Source organism: Molossus molossus, unplaced genomic scaffold, assembly GCF_014108415.1.
Source record: "Molossus molossus isolate mMolMol1 unplaced genomic scaffold, mMolMol1.p scaffold_m16_p_7, whole genome shotgun sequence".
Taxonomy (NCBI): Eukaryota; Metazoa; Chordata; class Mammalia; order Chiroptera; family Molossidae; genus Molossus; species Molossus molossus.
In genome coordinates, this window is record NW_023425401.1 from 92,168,335 (window position 1) to 92,186,499 (window position 18,165).

At 41.0% G+C, this 18,165-nt stretch overlaps 1 protein-coding gene across 14 annotated transcripts in view; it reads right to left on the bottom strand.

The window, feature by feature from the left end:
- Positions 1-2,895: 2,895 nt before the first annotated feature.
- Positions 2,896-18,165, bottom strand: part of TNPO3 (transportin 3) — a 106,662-nt gene continuing 91,392 nt past the window's right edge. For 3 of the 14 annotated variants that reach the window (XM_036247578.1, XM_036247587.1, XM_036247577.1), the window contains exons 20-24: positions 16,295-16,462; positions 13,511-13,623; positions 7,758-7,862; positions 5,858-5,949; positions 2,945-4,051 (exon numbers count right to left, since the gene is read on the bottom strand). In XM_036247578.1, the coding sequence (XP_036103471.1) occupies positions 5,889-5,949; positions 7,758-7,862; positions 13,511-13,623; positions 16,295-16,462 (447 nt within the window). In that variant the 3' untranslated portion in view covers positions 2,945-4,051; positions 5,858-5,888. Of the gene's footprint in view, positions 4,052-5,857; positions 5,950-6,714; positions 6,827-6,951; positions 7,004-7,757; positions 7,863-8,447; positions 8,566-13,510; positions 13,624-16,294; positions 16,463-18,165 lie in introns of those variants that run through there. The other 11 variants (XM_036247588.1, XM_036247589.1, XR_004957408.1 and 8 more) reach the window with 10 other exon arrangements.

Genomic DNA, 18,165 nt, shown 5'->3' on the forward strand with positions numbered 1-18,165 from the left:
AGTGATTGGAGCGTAGGCCTGCGAACCAGAGTCGCGGGTTCGATTCCGGTCAAGGGCATGTACTTGTTTCGGTTTGGTTGCTGGCCCTGGTCGGGGTCGTGCGGGAGGCACCCAATTGATGTCTCTCTCTCATGTGGATGTTTCTCTCTCTCTCTCTCCCTCCCACTCTATCTGAAGATAAATGGAAAAAATATCCTCAGGTGAGGATTTATTTTAAAAAAAGAAAAAGAAACTTGACCAACTAGAGTACAGAGCTTACACACAGTTCCTTTTGTCTTTCGTCTTCTTTTTCAGCCACCTCTCTCTGCACTGGCCTGTGCAGCTCTATTTCCTCTTTAGATTGAAATTAGTTGTCAACACTTGAAAATTAGATGTCACATATCTGATTTCCAGCTTCTCTCAGAAAGTTGACAAATTTAGAAACATTGTCTCACATTCCCCAAGGGCAAGGATCAGCTGGAACTTCAGATAGGAAAGCTCCCCAGTTCAATGGTCCCCTCCGAGCCTGCTTCCCTCCTGTCACTGCCTTGTCCTTGAAGGCCTTGGAGTTTGCCTCCCTTGATAAACAGTGAAGCAGGGAACTGGAAACAGATGAATGATGGAAGCTTAGAAGGAAGTTGCACTAGGCGATCATTTGTGGACGGACTTCAATACTTCAGGCAGCTCGTGGTTGCTGAAAATCTTCCTTGGGCTTCTACTTACTTTTTGGTTTCTTAAAAAATTAAAAAAAAAACACAAAAACCAGAAACAGCACACATGGCTGTCATTTTATATAGATCTGTTGTAGTAGCCAGTTGTGGATGAACACTACCCAAAAGAAGTGCCAGATATAACCCTTCCAGAGGTTCAAGGCAGGACAATGTGGTTTGGATTTTGCTGCTCCCCAGCTATGCTCGAGTTCCGCCTGGCAGTACCTTTGACTGTGCCAGAGGCCTCTGTTGGTGTTGAAGCCGGAATCCACAGAACACTGATGTTCATGGCCCAGGGGATGAACACATCCCTCTAGCACCCAGTAGTTTCCCTGACAAAGTTCATCTTTCTATCCAACTAAATATTCCCTTTTAATTCAAGACCCCTTTCCTCTAATACAGCTTTTCACTGACATAAAGATCTTTTCAGTATTCAGAGGAGGAGAGGATATTGATGCCTTTTCCAATTTTTGTCAGAGGCCTTTTTAAAATATGTCTTCATTTATTTTTTAGAGAGAAACATCGATTGACTGCCTCCTGCACACCCCCAACTGGGGCCAGGGATCAAACCTGCAACCTAGGTATGTGACCTTGACCGGGAATCGAACCCTCAACCCTTTGGTCCATTGGCCGACACTCTAACCACTAAGCCAAATCGGCCAGGGCTGTGGGGACTTTTTTACTTAAGTTCAAGTGTAAGACTCTTGTTCTTCCACTAGATAATGTTGCACAGGAACACAATATCTACATTAGGGAACCTGATTCCAAACAGTTCCTTTTTAAATTAAAATGTAGGTGGGTATCCTTGCCATGCCAGAAAGTGATGGCTATTTGTACGAACTCGTCTGATACAATCTGTAAGACAGTATGCAACGAGGCCTGACTTCATAATGAAAAGAGAGCTCTGGTTTTCAAAGCTATCCTGTGGAGATGTTCCTAGATTGAGACTATGCATTCCACATGCTATTTTTCAGTGGCTGGATGTTTTTTCAGTCCCAGAATCAACTTTCTGTCACAAAAGCCAAATTCCTTAAGCAAAATGTCAACTGGCGGTTGCAAGGACCTAGGGTTGGATCAGGCTTCAAAGTTTTAGTTTACCCAGTAAATGAGAGGAATGGCTGGGGTATTGTGGGAACCCTCAGAATTTGATGATCTCAGGCCAAACACTGTTTCACATTCAAGTTTCCTCCTCCCTTTCCAATAATGCCTCTTTAGAGGGTGAGTCCCGCTGATGTTATGCAGGCAAGTTTCACATACTAGATGCAGCTCTGCAGTCAAGGTCATTAGCTCAAAGCCCAATTGCTATAACGCACTGTATGACCCCATTTATAGAAAACTCAAGAAAATGCAAACTACAATGACAGAAAGCAGATCAGTGGCTCCTTGAACATGTGGGAGGATGGGGAGAAGCATGAGGAAACTTCTGGGAGTAAAAGATAGGTTCAACTACTGTGATTGTTAACAATTTCAAGAGTGTATCCTATGTCAAAGCGTATCAGCTGTATGTACACCTTAAATATATGCAGTTTCCTGTATGTCAGGTATACTTTACTATAGGTTATTTTTTTTTAAGACCAAATACTCAGCAGGTTAGGAAACAATCAATCTACTTGGGTGGCCATTGTGGAAAGAATATACCACATTTATGATTAACATGCTGATTGACCCATTTTCTTTTTCTTGTTAATCCTCACCCAAGGATATTTTTTCCACTGATTTTTAGAGTGGAAGGGAGGGAGGGAGAGGAAGTAGAGAGAAAGAGAGAGAGAGACAGACTGAGAGAAACATCAATGTGAGAGAGACACATAGACTGGTTGCCTCCCGTACTCAACCCAACCAGGCCAGGCATCGAACCTACAACCCAGGCACGTGCCCTTGACCAGGAATCAAACCCGAGACCTTCAGTGCCTGGGCCGACCCTCTTACCCGCTGAGCCACACCGGCCAGGGCAGACCCATCCTTTCCCACTGAAGCAGTATGAAGATAAAATGCAGCATTAAGGGTTTTAGGGTGAACTAGAATAGAAGATGCAGGCTGAGCCACTCCCCTGAAATACGAAGGGTTTGTGGCACTGAGGACAGGGGCCTGTCTTCTAAACCCCACACCCAGACTGTCAGATAACAACTAAGACTATTTACTTAAGTGGTCCAGCTGTACCATTTCAGAACTATCAGGCAGTGAAAAGAAGTGAAAACAAACATTAATTAAATTTTAAAAATTTATTTTTTCTCTTTTCTTTTTTTCTTCTGTTGTTGATTTGTTCTTGAGATGGCTACAACACCAGACAGAACAGTGCCCTCGGATGTAATGCCTGTGCAAGGCCGCAACTCCTTCCAAACATTAAGATCTGCTCTGGGCTTCCGCTCCCGCCTCTTCCCCATGAAGTCAAATAATTTCCACATTTTTTAGTAAAATACAGTTTAGCCTTGTAAACACTTTTTTTTTTCATATTCCCACCCTCTTTTGTTCTCTCATGTCTGTGGGTGAAACATTAACTAAAAAAAAATCTTAGAACTTAGAACATACATTTATATCCCCCTCATCTTGATGTTGGCTCTTCCTCAGGGCCAACGAGGAGCCAGTGTGGGTCGGAGTGGATCAGAGACTGAACAGCACAGAGTTGAGCTATACATGAATTTGGCCCTGGCAAGTCCTAGTATCACCGATGTGACCATGATATAAAACAAAAGGCTCCTTGCTTACTGCTCCCTGTCCAAACAACTCTAAAGGTGGTAAACAACGGTTAGGGAGGATGGGAAAAACTTCTACTCACTCTGTTAAAAGAGAAGGGGAAATGAGAAAGAAGGGGGGATGGGAGAGAGAAAGAGAGAACAAAACAGTAAAAAAATCCTGAAGAGATGATCCGGAACCTTTTCTTCCCATTGCAGCTATTTAATTCACTTGAATTCCCATTTTCCCTAAGTAACCGTTTATTGTTTCACAGAAAGTCTGCACTTTTATTTTTCTGTGTGTGCACACGCGTTAGCATGTGTGTAGGTACGCGATGTATGCGTGCGTGTCATTTGCTACCAGGCGGATGTTTCAGTTCTGGTTTCAGTTTTGTTTTCCTTTTTTATTTCCTTAAAAATTATTTTTCCTTTTAGAAACAAGTTCACCAGGAAACCAGCTCCCCTCCCACCACGCCGGACAGGCTGCAGCCATCTTTTTAAACACGGTGCTGATCTTCCCTCACATCCCCAAACAGGAGCTCCTCAGGACGGCCTCGGAAGGCTGGAGTCTCTCCCTGTCTGGTGGGACGCCCTGGTGGCGGTGAAGGCCCCTCTGCCACAGTGGAGGTTTCTGATTGTGGGACACAGTCTGGTTTTTGTTTTCTTCCCGTCTTCTAATTAAAAAAGACATTCCTACAAAAAAAAAAGAAGATAGTCAATACTTGTGGTCCAGGAGACAAGTAAGCATTTTATAAAGTCAAGGCAGAAATTCCTATACTTGCTCAGGCACCTTATTCTGGCCTGTCATAAGAACTCAATAAAAAAAAAGAAGTTGGATTTGTAACTTGTGATTTCAAGGAGCTACTGCTTTAATGATGTGCTGCCTTCAGCGCTTTTCCAACCCGGAGGGTGCTATGGAAACTGGGGACCACGTGTGCGGGGTAAAGTGAGCCAGTAGGTCCAGGATGCCCACTCCAAGCTAACCAGAAAATCTCCACTTTAGTCTGTTAAATACTGGGGTTTCATGTAAGATTTTATTTTAAAAGAAGGCTATGCCTACTACAATAAGCTTAAAAACCAATGATTTGGACTCCCTGTAAAAGTATTAAGTAGCGTGGTTACCAGTGAGGACTCTGGCACCAGAATGTCTATGTTTGAATTGTGGCTCTATCAATTACTGACTGTGGTTACATCAAGCAAATTGTTTAACATCTTGCAAACTCAAATGCCTCATTTGTAAAATAGGAATAATAATAGTAACTGACCCAGGGCACTGTGTGAGGATTATCTTAGTTAACAATATAAAGCACTTAGAACAGGACCTCATACTAGTAAGGGCTCAGTGAATGTTAGCTACCAGCATTCACAGCTCTCCACAAAATGTGTACCAGTGTTAGCTTTTACAGACACTGCAAACCTAAGTCTCCCAAATGATATCACTACTCCTTAAAGAACCAAAGCGTACAAGTGATTTCGGGTGTGGCGAGGCACTGTGGCCCGGCACCTTCACCCACTAGCGCATGTAATCACAGAACCCCCATGAGAGTGCTGTACACACATGGAGGACTGACTCCTGGCACAAGAAATTTTGTTTAAGACGCCGAAGTGTGGGCTTAGAGGAGAGCTGCCTTTCTTCTCTGTCAAGAAACTGGCACCCAAATCCCATTACCCAGTCCTTTCTTTCCCCAGCTCAGCTTCTTGATTTGCTTCTGAATCAGGAGACAGGAAGGAAATGGAGAAAACTGATGATTAGGAGCTAGACCTCCTGCCTCAATCAAAACCTAGCATTTCAGCGTTCAAAGCGTAAAAGTGGAAAGAATAAGGATCTGTGCTCATTAAATCTGAAAGGTCAGTTTTAGGAGAGTGGTACCATGTACCACAGTAAAGTTTTAGATCAGCACTATTTTCATCAAAGTAGCCAGGTTAAAAAAATATTTATTTCTTTGTTAACCATACACACTTACGATTCTAGAAGTGTGTGTAAGGGGAAGAGGGGAAGAAATTGTTTTTTGAGATAGTCTGTCACAGTAACTTTCCTATGGGGGTGAATGGCATCCGAAAGCAGCTGACAATTATCTGGCCCAAGGAAATCAGGGCCCTGCATTTCCCAGCTGTTCAGAAGTGTTAAATTGTTAGGTCTTTCCTTGACTCGAGATATCGTACTCGTCCCATGACTGGCATTAAAACCTATGTCCAGCCCTGGCTGGGTGTGGCTCAGTTGGTTGGAGTGTTATCCCATACCCTGAGGAGTCTCGGGTTCGATTCCTGGTCAGGGCACATACCCAGGTTTCAGGTTTGATCTCCAGTCTGGGTAAGTGCAGGAGGCGGCTGATCAATTGATGTTTGTCTCTCTCTCTCTCTCCCCCTTTCCGGTCTCTCTAAAATCAATAAAAACATCCTTGGGTGAGGATTAAAATAAACAACAACCAAAAAAACACCTATGTCCACCCCAAGCACTTGTGACAGGCAGAGGAAACCGGGGAGCTAGATACCACTCACCTGGGTGACAGGCACAGTGCAGGAGTGGGAGCTATCGAAACAACCTGGTGAAGTCTCTCAAGGCCCAGCAAACTTGTTTACATTCCTCAGCACTAGAACAGAAAAAGTAGGTTGGTCCCTAACTGATGACAAAGATTTAATACTCTGAAAAACAACTGCAACAGTAACTCTGTTTCAAATCTTTTTGTAACTCAAGGTTAAATATTAATTATTATATATGAGAATATATATGAGAATATATATATATATATGAGAATAATTATAAACTGTGTGGTCCTTCAAGAATGGGCTTTGGAGAAAAATCGCCTAGGTTTGAATCTTGGCTTCACCGTGACCTTGGGCAAGTTACCAATCTGCCTTAGTTTCTTCATCTATTATCTGCCTCATAATGTTTTGAGAATTAAATCAGTTCATAAATGTTAAGTGGTTAGGATAACAGAGCAGTGAACAAAATAGTATTCAACTGTAGGCTGCTACAAGACCACTCGGTTAAAGTCTTTCACATAAATACAAGAAAGCCAGAAACCCCAAAGTAGAAAAAGCAAGCCTATTCACCTACAGCTAATCATTTTAATTCTACGAGCTGAGCTAACTTAAGTACCCTGGCTTCCCCATTCTCTTCCAAAGGCAGATTTTGTTTACAAAGCCCAGTCCAGCAACTAAGATTCTATCAGTCATCGATTTTCTAGTTGAACAGGCTACTCAGGGTTTCCTCCTATGGGAGGAGGAGGCAGGTCCTTAGGCAAGCACTGAGATGCCGAGGTAATATGAATAGCCCAGTTGCATCTGACCCTGGATTTTCAAAAGGCCTCCGTTGTCCAAACAGTGGAAAAGGAAGCACTTCCTAATATGCTCACCCTTCTGTGGCCCTCTCTTTGGTTTGGAAGGATTCCAAATGTGAGAAGAATTCAATGTGAGAAGAAAGCTCCCTCTCCTTGTCGTAATGGTCAAACACCAGGAAGGAAACTGCTAACGGTGATCCAAAAAAAAAGGAAAAATGAGAGCAATCCCTTTAAGTGCCCACATCTGGATTTCCTCACCTATTATAAGGTCTGAAACATCATTGAGAATCTTGATTTAGACTCCAGGATTTGACCCAACAGAACATCCTAGAAACTTGTAGTATCTCTCCACCTTAAAAATGTACTGAAAATGAGGAAGGTCTTATTTTATCAGAATTCTGCCATTTGCTCTTTGTGAATGTAACACGCTTCAATAAGTGCATACATTTCTCAGTCTATTTCCAAATCAATACTGACTGTTAAGGAGGCAGCCAGGGAGTGAGTACTCATATCGCCCACATTCCCAATGGCATGAAGGAGAAAGATACACAACCCAAAAGAACCCGCTGTGTGCTGTGCTGTAAGGGATTAAGACAATAAGAAATAGTTAAACTTGCTGGAGACTCAAGATTCTTTTGCTATCCTGATGCCTTACAAGTTTTCACTTCTATCCTTTAACCAAAAATCTAGGTTTAATCTGGAAAAGAAAAAAACCCTCCATCCTTCACCTCTTTTGTGACACATGAGAAAAAGTACCAAAAATACAAGTACAGGAGAACTATGTTGAGTCAGGGTAAAATGAGGGACAAGTCACAGTGTCTCAAATCAGCTCATTTTCTTCTCCCAATCCTGTCAGCAACTGCTTTGGTGTTAAGAGCATCAGCCAAATGTTTAACTTAAGTGTCCTTGATGATTAAGCCCAAAGAAATGGATTTTTAAATACCCCCTAAAAGCAAAAACTATTTTCTGCTTTCTGCCTTACTCCCCTATCATTCATCCATCCGTCCGTCCATCCATCCATCCATCCATCTATTTAAAGCTGCCACTATTTTTCTAGGTTCTGTTTCCTGGCTGCCAGTCCCACAACCCCAATCTGTCCACCATATTTTGATAAGTACCATTTGAAAAACAGGCTTGGACTTGCTGAAATGAAACTGAACCAGTTCACCCTCCCTGCTAGGATGGCAAACAAAAGCAGCATGTTGAGGCAGGAATTACAGGACCTTAAAACCAAAATGGAGACTGAGTCATACATGGAATAGAAGGTTCATGGGCAACAAACATACTAAAGAAAGAGCATTATGAAGAGGAGGTGAGCAATCTCAAACCCTTTCTCTAGTACCTCAACTTCTGTTCACTACCCACCATTATGTCACAGCTTACTGTAAGAGGAGCCACAAAACTTGTTTAGCAATAAGAGTTCAAGTAGGCCAGGCTGGTAGTGCACCTTATTTTCCCCTATCACAAGGCAGAGATCACAGATATTTTTGTTCACAGCATTGCATTATTTGGGTTCTTCTTTTGTCTCAAGATTAAAAAAAAAATTTTTTTTCCTTTATTGATTTTTAGAGAGAGAAGAAAAGAGGGCAAGAAAGATAGAAACATCGATAAGAGAGAACATCAATTGGCCGCCTCCTGCACGCCCCCCATTGGGGATCGGGCCCACAACCTGGGCATGTGTCCTGACCTGGAATCGAACCGACGACCTCTCGGTGCATGGGTCACCACTCAACCACTAAGCCACACTGGCCAGGCTTGCCTCATGATTTTAATTAAATTAGGGTATGTCCTTAGTTTTCAGACTTACTCTGTTTTTCTACCTGTTACATGTTAGCCCAGATGAGGGAACACAGGCCTGGTGGAGACTTACTCCAGAACGTGTGGGTGGCTGCCTCAGAGCTGGCAGGAAACATGCTCCAGCTAGTTCTGTAAGTACATAATGACATTCTGGCAGATTCTTTTCCAAGGAGAAAGTTAACATTCACTGATCACCTACTATGCGCCAGATCTCTAGATTTCCACTTGGTATCTCGTAATAACCCTATGAAATAGGTATTACTAACCCTATTTTACAGATGAATAAGCTGGAGTTTAAAAGTAACAGTCAATGAATGCAAGATTCAAACCAACATCCTTGACTCTAAGCCCAGTCCTTTGTGGGTTCTCTCCAGGCTCCTAATAGGTCTAAGAAAATCAGAGTCAATACGACCTTATTTTTCTACTGATCAGCACTAGATGGAACAGAACAAAACAAAAGCAGAGAGAAGCAACTGTTACACTTTCCCCCCTGAGAATATTACTTCTACTGAGAAGATGCATAGTAAAAAAGTAAATAATTTTGTTAAGGTCATCACAGCCAATGTATGCCGCCTTAGTAGAGGGGAAGTCCCCCTTTCAGGCACAATATGTCACAAAGGCAGGCAGTCACATGCTATTTTCCAGTCATGCATGTCACTTGATCTATGGCCAAAAGTCAGTTACTTTTGGGGCATGAAGTTAAGCCACTTAGTAAACGGCAAATAACACTCAAAGGTTTGGAATTTTAACCTTAACAAAATTATTGGAGATACTCCAGTCAAGCCTTGGTCGGTTTGGCTCAGCGGTTAAAGCATCAGCTCACAGACCAAAGAGTTGCAGGTTTGATTCCAGTCAAGGGCATGTACCTTGGTTACAGTTTAGTCCCCAGCCATGGTCAGGGTCATGCAGGAGGCAACCAGTTGATATGTCTCTCTCACATCGATGTTTCTCTCTCTCTCTCTCTCTCTCTCTCTCTCTCTCTCCTCCCTCCCTCCCTCCCTCCCTCCCTCCCACTCTATCTGAAGATAAATGGAAAAAAATATCCTCGGGGAGGATTAAAAAAATACTTCCAGTCAAGATGACGGTTGTAGGTAAATGTGGTACTCGAATCCTACCACAACCACACCAAAATTACAACTAAACTACAGAACAACCATCACTCAGATCTGCCTAAATCTAGCTGAATGGAAGTTCTATAACTAGGGATTTAAAGAAGAATCCACATTGAGACTGGTAAGAGGAGTGAGACACAGAATAGGTGGTCCCAACATGTGGTTGTTTAAAACTGGGAGGGATATCTCGGCTGCAGAGGTCCTACCCAAGGAGCGAGGGGTCCTAGGCTCCATACCAGGCCTCCCAGCCCAGGGTTCCAGAGCCAAGAAGAGAAGTGCTCATAACTTCTGGCTGTAAAAACCAGTGAGAATTGTGGTTGAGGGAGACAGGGCCAGGCAGTTCTTCTTAAAGGGCCCGTACATGGACTTAACTCTGACTCACCCCTTCCCACCCCTTCCCACCCCCCAGTTCTAGAACAGCTTGAAAGGAACCAGGGACATACACGGAGGTACTGAACTGTCTGGCACCAGGGTGAAAACTGGTGGTGGGGGGGGGGGGGAGGGCAGCTTTCTGCCAGACAAAAGTGCTGGCAGAGGCCACTGGTCCTTTTCTGAGTCCTTCCCCGACAGAGCCAACAGGCAGGTGCCACATCAGAGTCTCCATCAATTCAGCTCACATTGTTCACTCTGCCCTGGTGATTCCCTGAGACCTGGTACCTATCAACCTGTGGGCCTACCCAAGCCATTTCTAGGGGCTTTTCCATACAAATAGCCTCTCTTGCATCATGCTTCGGATTGTCTTAAAATATCTCAAACAAGTAGTGTACCCATATCTCTTGCTAAGTGGCCCCAGGTCAGCACTAGAGGCAGCTGGCCTTGGTCTGCAGATTGGCCTCTCCTGAGCAGCTCCAAGCCCAGCACAAGTAGCAGCCATCTGCAGATCACTCTGTGGCTTGTGCTGGGTGGCCCTAGACAGGGCAAAGGCAGTGGCTGACCTTGCACCCCCCAAGAGGCCCCAGAGCCAGTGCACCATGTGGACAGCTTCAGACCATGCTGGATTACAACCCTACACCCTCCATCAGCGGCACACTCAAGGGGTGGACTCGGTGAGCACCACCAAAGCCCCAATGAAGCAAGTCCTGCTCCACAGGGTCCACTCATGCAAGCTGCTCCTCTGCTGTAGTTGCAGCTAGTCCTCACAGCTAATTGGCCTGGGGGTCAATTCCTCCCAGTGATGCAAATGGCAATCAAAGTTCAACTACAACAGGACAGTGCACACAGCTTACACAGGGGCACATCTGCAGTGCCCAGCTCAGGTGACTGAGAAGGCTGTGCCACTGGGCCCTATAGGACACCTACTATACAAGGCCACTATACCAAGTACGGGAGACATAGCAGCTCTATCTAATACGTAGAAACAAACAGGAATACAGTCAAAATGTGGACCCAAAACAACAGGTCCTAAAAAAAAAAAAATATCTGGCTGCAACTACTAGATACAGAGTTTAAACACTGGTTATAAGGATGCTCAAGGAATTTACTGATAATTTCAACAGCATGAAAAAAGACACAGCTATCATAAAAAATAACCAGTCAGAAATAAAGAATATGCTAACTGAAATGAAGAATAATTTACAGGGAATCAACAGCACAGTAGATGAAACTGAGAATCAAATCAGCAATTTGGTATATAAGGAAGCAAAAAACATCCAATCAGAACAGCAAAAAGAAATCCCAAAATATAGATACTGTAAGGAGCCTCTGAGAGAACTTCAAGCATGCCAACATTTGCATCATGGGGGTGCCAGAAAGAGAAAACAGAAAGCAAGAAATTGAAAACTTATTTGAAAAAATAATGACAGAAAAATTTCCTAACCTGGTGAAGGAAATAGACATATAAGTCCAGGAAGAGCAGAGTCCCAAACAAGATGAACCCAAAGAGGTCCACACCAAGACACATCATAATTAAAATGCAAAAGGTTAAAGACAAAGACAGAATCTTAAAAGCAGCAAGAGAAAAGCAGTTTGTTACCTACAAGGGAGCATCCATAAGACTGTCAGCTAATTTCTCAACAGAAACTTTGCAGGCTAGAAGGCAGTGGTACAAAATATTCAAAGTGATGAAAAGCAAGGAACTACAACCCAGATTATTCTACCCAGCAAAGCTATCATTTAGAATCGAAGGACATATAAAGAGCTTCCTAGACAAAAAAAAGCTAAAGGAGTTCATCACCACCAAACCAGAACTGCATGAAATGTTAAAGGGTGAATAGAAGAAGAAGAGATAATATGAACAATAAAATGGCAATAAATACAAATCTATCAACAATTGAATCTAAAAATAAAAATAAACAAATAAGCAAAACAGAAAGAGACTCATAGATACAGAGAACATTTTGACAGTTGCCAGACGGAGACGGGGGGTAGGGGGACTTGGGCGGATGGGTGAAAAGGGTGAAGGGATTAAGAAGTACAAACTGGTTGTCACAGAATTAGTCATGGGGATGTAAAGTACAGCATGGGGAATAGAGTCAATAATATTCTAATAACTATGTCTAGTATCAGATGGGTATGAGACTTCCTGGGATGATCACTTATTAAGTTAGATAATGTCTAACTGGGATGTACACCTGAAACTAATATAATATGTATGTTAACTGTAATAGAAAAATAAAAATGATTTAAAAAAAATAAAAATAAAAAGAGCATAAGCCAGGCCAGTGTGGCTCAGTGGTTGAGCATCGACCCATGCACCAAGAGGTCCCGGTTCAATTCCTGGTAAGGGCACATATCCAGGTTGTGGGCCCAATCCCCAGAGGGGGCATGTAGGAGGCAGCCAATCAATGTTCTCTCTCTCTCATTGATGTTTCTCTCTCTCCCTTCCCCTCTCTCTAAAATCAATAAAATAAATAAAAAGTAAACAAAACAGTGCCTACTTATTAGTATAGACATACTGTTAATGATATAACCATTCTCTATTGACGGGCAATTGGAGTATTTCCAGTTTTTCCCCCACTGTTATCCACCTTGTTTCAATACCCATTCTTGGACATATAAATTGTTCCGCAACTATATGAATAGTCAAAATTCTAAAGACTCTAGACATAATATCAAGGCAAGGTAACACACAGTTATAAAATTCAATTTAAATCACTGTCGTTAATATTATCAGGACCATAAAAGTCTCATAACCTTTGATTCAGGGATTTTAATCAAAATAGTCAAAAGAAAGAAAAGGCTAGACTTTCCATATTATCTATAACACTGAAAACAGCAACAACAAAAAACCCAAAATCAAATGTCTACTAGCAGAGGAACTGTTAGGAAATCAAGAAATACCTATATAGCTATGAAACAGTAATTAGAAAGACTACGTAGCTATATAAAATGTTTATTATGTTCACAGTAAAAAAATAAAAACCACTTATACACACTAACATTTTAACTGAGCTGTAAGCAAGTGGCTCATGGGCCTAATGCATCCCAGAGAGATGTTTTATTTGGTCTGCATGAAATTAAAATTTGAGCATCTTTAGGCATGGTGGAAAATTTGCAGTTTACTGTAGTCTACACATCACTCTATGTTTTACAACCAATGCTTCACCTATTCAGACACTTGTATTCTTGACCTCTGAATACGAATGAGAATTGAGAAGGACTTCAAAAAGAAAAAATAAATCTCCTGTAGGGTAGTATGCTGTTCAGTGCATTTTTCTTTGGAAGAAATAATGTTTCCACTTACTCATTAAGATCTTATAACAGTTAATATATACATACAATAAAACTGATACATACATATAATGCATGGTGATATTTTCCCCAAGACTGTTTTCAATGCCAATCTGTGCAATTCAAGATACATGGACACTAAATTGTGAATATACAAAGGCACACAAGACACATACTCTGGGCAGATCTGTAACTAAGATGCTATAAGAAACAAAGACATATTTTATCTATACACCCTAGCTGCTGTTCATATTCCTTTAAAAAATAAACAAAAAACACCAAGCATCACTCACCTAGTGACTTGTTTGTGGAAATCTGTTAGTTGTTTGTGTGTCACTGTGACAGCTCCCACAGTTGTTTCCTTTGGCAAACCTTTCAAGGAATTCTCTAACCATCGACAAAAAGTCTGTACCAAAGAAAGGAATAAGAGTGTTTAAAGGAGGCAGGGACTCTATAGGTAGTAACAAAAACCTGCAGATTTTCTTTGGTAGCATTAGTACCCCCCGAACTTGGAAGCAAGTAAAAGAATGAAAGTACTACTCCACCACTCTAACATCTGGTGCTGTTTTTTGCTGTTGCCAACAGTGTTACCATCGATGAGGATGTGATGAGGCCCTTAGAATCTGTACCACTGGACTGGATTATACAGGAAACAAGTATAGTAAACCCTCATATACAGGAAATTCAAAACTATTTACGGGGAGCTCCTAAACCAGACTCACGTCAACTAGAGTCAACAAAGAACAAAAAAGGTTAACAATCTTCCTTGGGCCCCTTGTCCCCATATGTCTGTGGTTGTCAATCAACTCTTGCCCTCTCATTTCTTCTTCACTTGATATAAAAGAAGCATGAACTCTGCACTTTCTTAAGATGGATTTGAGACACCACCAAAGCTTCCCATCTTCTTAGTTGGAAGCTTCTCCATCAATAAACCTTTCCTTACTCCAAAAAAGGACTGCATAATTTTCCAAATGTTGCCCTCAAGGAAGACAACACTCTACTCAAACAAAAAATAAGCAGGGGCAAAAGATTCAGGAAGAATCCCTAACTGACAAAGTTTTGGTATCCAAAACCCACTCGAGTTAACTATAGTATCCCCCCAAACAAAAACAGTAAGAAACTAAACTAAAAAGCAAAAACTAATTAGCTAGCATATAGTGAGCCTTATTATCTTCTAGTAAAGGATCTGAGAAATTAGGTTGAAAATATTGAATAAATTTGTCACAGGTGGGTACTCCAAGAAAGAAAGGGGGGAAACACAAGAAAGGGCTTTAATAGTTCATTCAAGTCAAGAGACAAAGTTGGTATGTCATCTGCTATTGAAAAGTTTGTGTTGAACTTTGAAAATGGTATGATTAAGAAAGTGCTCAAGAAATGTTCTATGTACTTAAATCCTTAGTTACAATTTCGATGTTTATTTATAGGGCATAGACAACTCACATTTATGTAAGAGTTCCTTAATCTTAACAAAAACTCACTTGTAGTTATGTTTATAGAAAACAATCACTTTAAATTGCGTGACAACTTGTGGATCTATAGTAAACTCTCGGGAGCACATGGCCACATGGTTTCTATTTCTGTCTAAACTTGCTGTTCTCATTTTCTTCTGCTATTAGCATTTAGCTATATGTTTAAAAATAAAAAATGTTTCTGTAAAATCAAATTTATATAAGTCTGCTGTTACTTGGGAACTGAGTATTTTTGTAAAAAAGTATGGAAGCTTTACTTCTCATGTTCAAGGACTTTTGGAATTAAAGTTGTTGGTCCCCATGCTCACAGAGTACCTTCTTTAGGAAAACACAAAAATACTATTATATTAGATTGAAACAGAACATATGTATTGAACAACCAGCAATGGGAACTATTGGTACTATTCATTCCTGAAGCACTTGAGCTTATACGACAGAACTGAAGAGTTATTTGACACAACCAGTCACACAAGAACCTCAGAGTTTGATATGTAAAAATTAAAGTTAATGTGGCTGTTTCTGAAGTACAAACCTCAAGAAAATGTTAGAAATCTATTAAGCATCTGCCCTATATGTTAATGTTTTTTGTTTGAGCCAAAGATCAAGTAAAGCATATGCCCACTACCGCAATATATACTAATCACTGAATGTTGGAGATGAACACACCAGATCAGGCAGAACTTCTGGCTCAGTCATATTAGAGTCTAACAGTGAAAGTGCACTCTTTTGTGAAGCTGCTGAAAGTGAGGCTAAGAACTGCCATCAATAATATAAAGCAGGAAAAAAATATTAAGATATACATGTACTTTAAAATTGTAAGATACTTATATATGTGGATTTTTCCCTTCTGGAAGATAGCTAACTAGGTCCAACTGTGTACTTTTCAGAACTGCTTTTATATTAATATTAAATCCGCCTGGCCAGTGTGGTTCAGTGGACTGGACGTCATCCCATGAACTGAGTGGACTGAGAGGTCCCAGTTCAATTCCTGGTTGGAGCACATGCCTGGGTTGTGGGCTCGATCCCCAGTGGGAGGTGTGCAGAAGGCTGCTGATCAATGTTTCTCTCTCTCCCTCTAAAAAATCAATAAAAACACATTTTAAAAAACCTGTAAATCCTATTTAATAAATGATTTATAGGCTATTATACTTTATCACTATGCTCAAAACTTTCATGCAGTACCATAACTTGATTTATGATCACGTGGCTCAGTACTGAAATTTCTTGGACATTACTGGATAGCCTAAAAAAATTTCCATGCTCATATAACTTGGTCGAAGTTATACAAGTAACACTACACAAGTGATAAATGGGCATTTCCTATAGGTGAACACATTTCTCATTGGAAAGCCACACAGCTGAATTCAACGCTTGGTATTAAAATCTGGTAATATATAAGCCCTACAACAGTGACATAAATATGCTTATGAGAACCCAGTGATGAATTAATGGCCTCATATAGGCCCCTTCAGCTACCAATTAAACTTAGCAATATGCCTAAATTAGGTTCCATGAACGTACAATAGGGCTGGTTTCAAGTTACAGTCAACCGCAAGCAACCGTAGTTTAGGACTGGGAGAAATGAGTTCCTTATGTAAACAATCTTACCGGTCTGTCAACCTGCATGATCTCCCAGAGCACTTCGGCCACATCTGGTAGGGTGTAGGGGGGGAGACAAAAGCAGCATGTGTGGAGCAGCTGGCTTACAAGTTGCTGTCCAAGTTGGTTCATCACCTGTCCAATCAGTTCTTTCCGTAAGTCAAAGTCATCTTCATGCTGTAAGAGAACAGAAGCAATGGATAAGTTCTAATTTCAATTTTCCAAAGACCAAGTATTCTTTCCTCTTTAATCCAGCAGAGCATTTTCTTCTTTTTTAAACCTTTTTTCTGTGTGTGTGTCTTTTTGAGAGTATGTGCCCTTAGCGGGAACCAAACCCGGGTCTCTCTGGTCCGCAGGCCAATGCTCTATCCGTTGAGCCAAACCGGCCCGGGCGAGCAGAGCATTTTCAACAGGTGTGCTGCAAGAGACCTCTTTTCTCTTAGACTGTCAAATAAAAAAGTGACAACTGCCAACAGAACAGCAGCCGTCCAGTGTGAATGAATCAAAATCATACCTTTTTAAATTTGTCAGATCAGCAATAATATATTTTTTAGTGTGCTGCAAAATTTAGTAATTAGTTTATGTATGCCATGAGATAAAAAAGGTAGAAAATCTCTGGTCTAGCAATTTCTTCTTTCCTAGGGAAGAAAGTATACATATCATATTGCAAGTAGATTCACAAAGTCCACCAAATGATATGTCATTAGAAAGAAAATACTGAGTTTAGTATCAAAGAAATGCGCATGGGTATCAGCTGAGATTAATCCTTAGATTTTTCATGAATAGAAGGCAGAAGAGACATAATGGTTAAAGATTAAGAGTAGCAATTTTCTTAATCCTTTTTTCTGTGAAAAATAACATAAAGTATCCTTACTTCCTTTTTAAAAACCAACTGAAATAAGAATTGAAGACTTCTATCATATATCTAATCTTTTCTATAAAAAATATTTTCTTGCCCTGTCCAGTTTGGCTCAGTGGTTAAGAGTGTCAGCCTGTGGACCAAAGAGTTGCGGGTTTGATTCAGGTCAAGTGCATGTACCTTGCCCCAGCCCTGGTCGGGGTTGTGCGGGAGACAACCAGTTGATGTGTCTCTCTCACATGGATGTTCCTCTCTCTCCCTCCTATTCTATCTGAAGATAAATGAAAAAAATATCCTGGGGCGAGGATTAAAAAATAACAACAAAATATTTTCTTTCTTATAGTCTTTGAATACAAATATATTTCTAACATCTTGAAAAAAAACTATTTTAAAGCTGTCTTTCACATCTAGTTTTCCTTTTTTCTTCTCTCTTTTACCGCTAAACTTAATAATAATTAGCCTACTCACATAATTCTTTACTGCTGTTCCTTACCGTCAATTCTATTCCACATCTAGCTAAATCTACCTTTGAAAACTTTGTGAACCACTTTACTCAAGTCAATAGGTCTCTTGTCTACTAAGAAACTTAGTGCTGTCCTGACTTTCTCTGATCATGATTTATACACTCAGACTACCCTACCTGCTCCAATCCATCTGAATTCTACCTATAAGCTTATGGCCCCTCTTCCAGAAAGTTATCCCAACCTACTTCTTTTCAAAGAGCATTCCCTCTTCTGATCTTGGAGCAATCATAACTTTTATACTCATCTGACAATCAAATACTGCCTTCTTGTTGTCTTTATACCTGTTTACCACTTCAAACAGACAATAAATGGCCTGGGAACAAAAATCATTTTAGACTTTTTTTTTAATTAAAATTTTTATTTTATTTATTGATTTTTTAGAGACAGAGGAAGGGAGAGGGAGAAAAAGATGGAAATATCGATGAGAGAGAACATCGAATAGCCGCCTCCTGCATGCCCCCCCACAGGGATCAGGCCCACAACCTGGGCATGTGCCC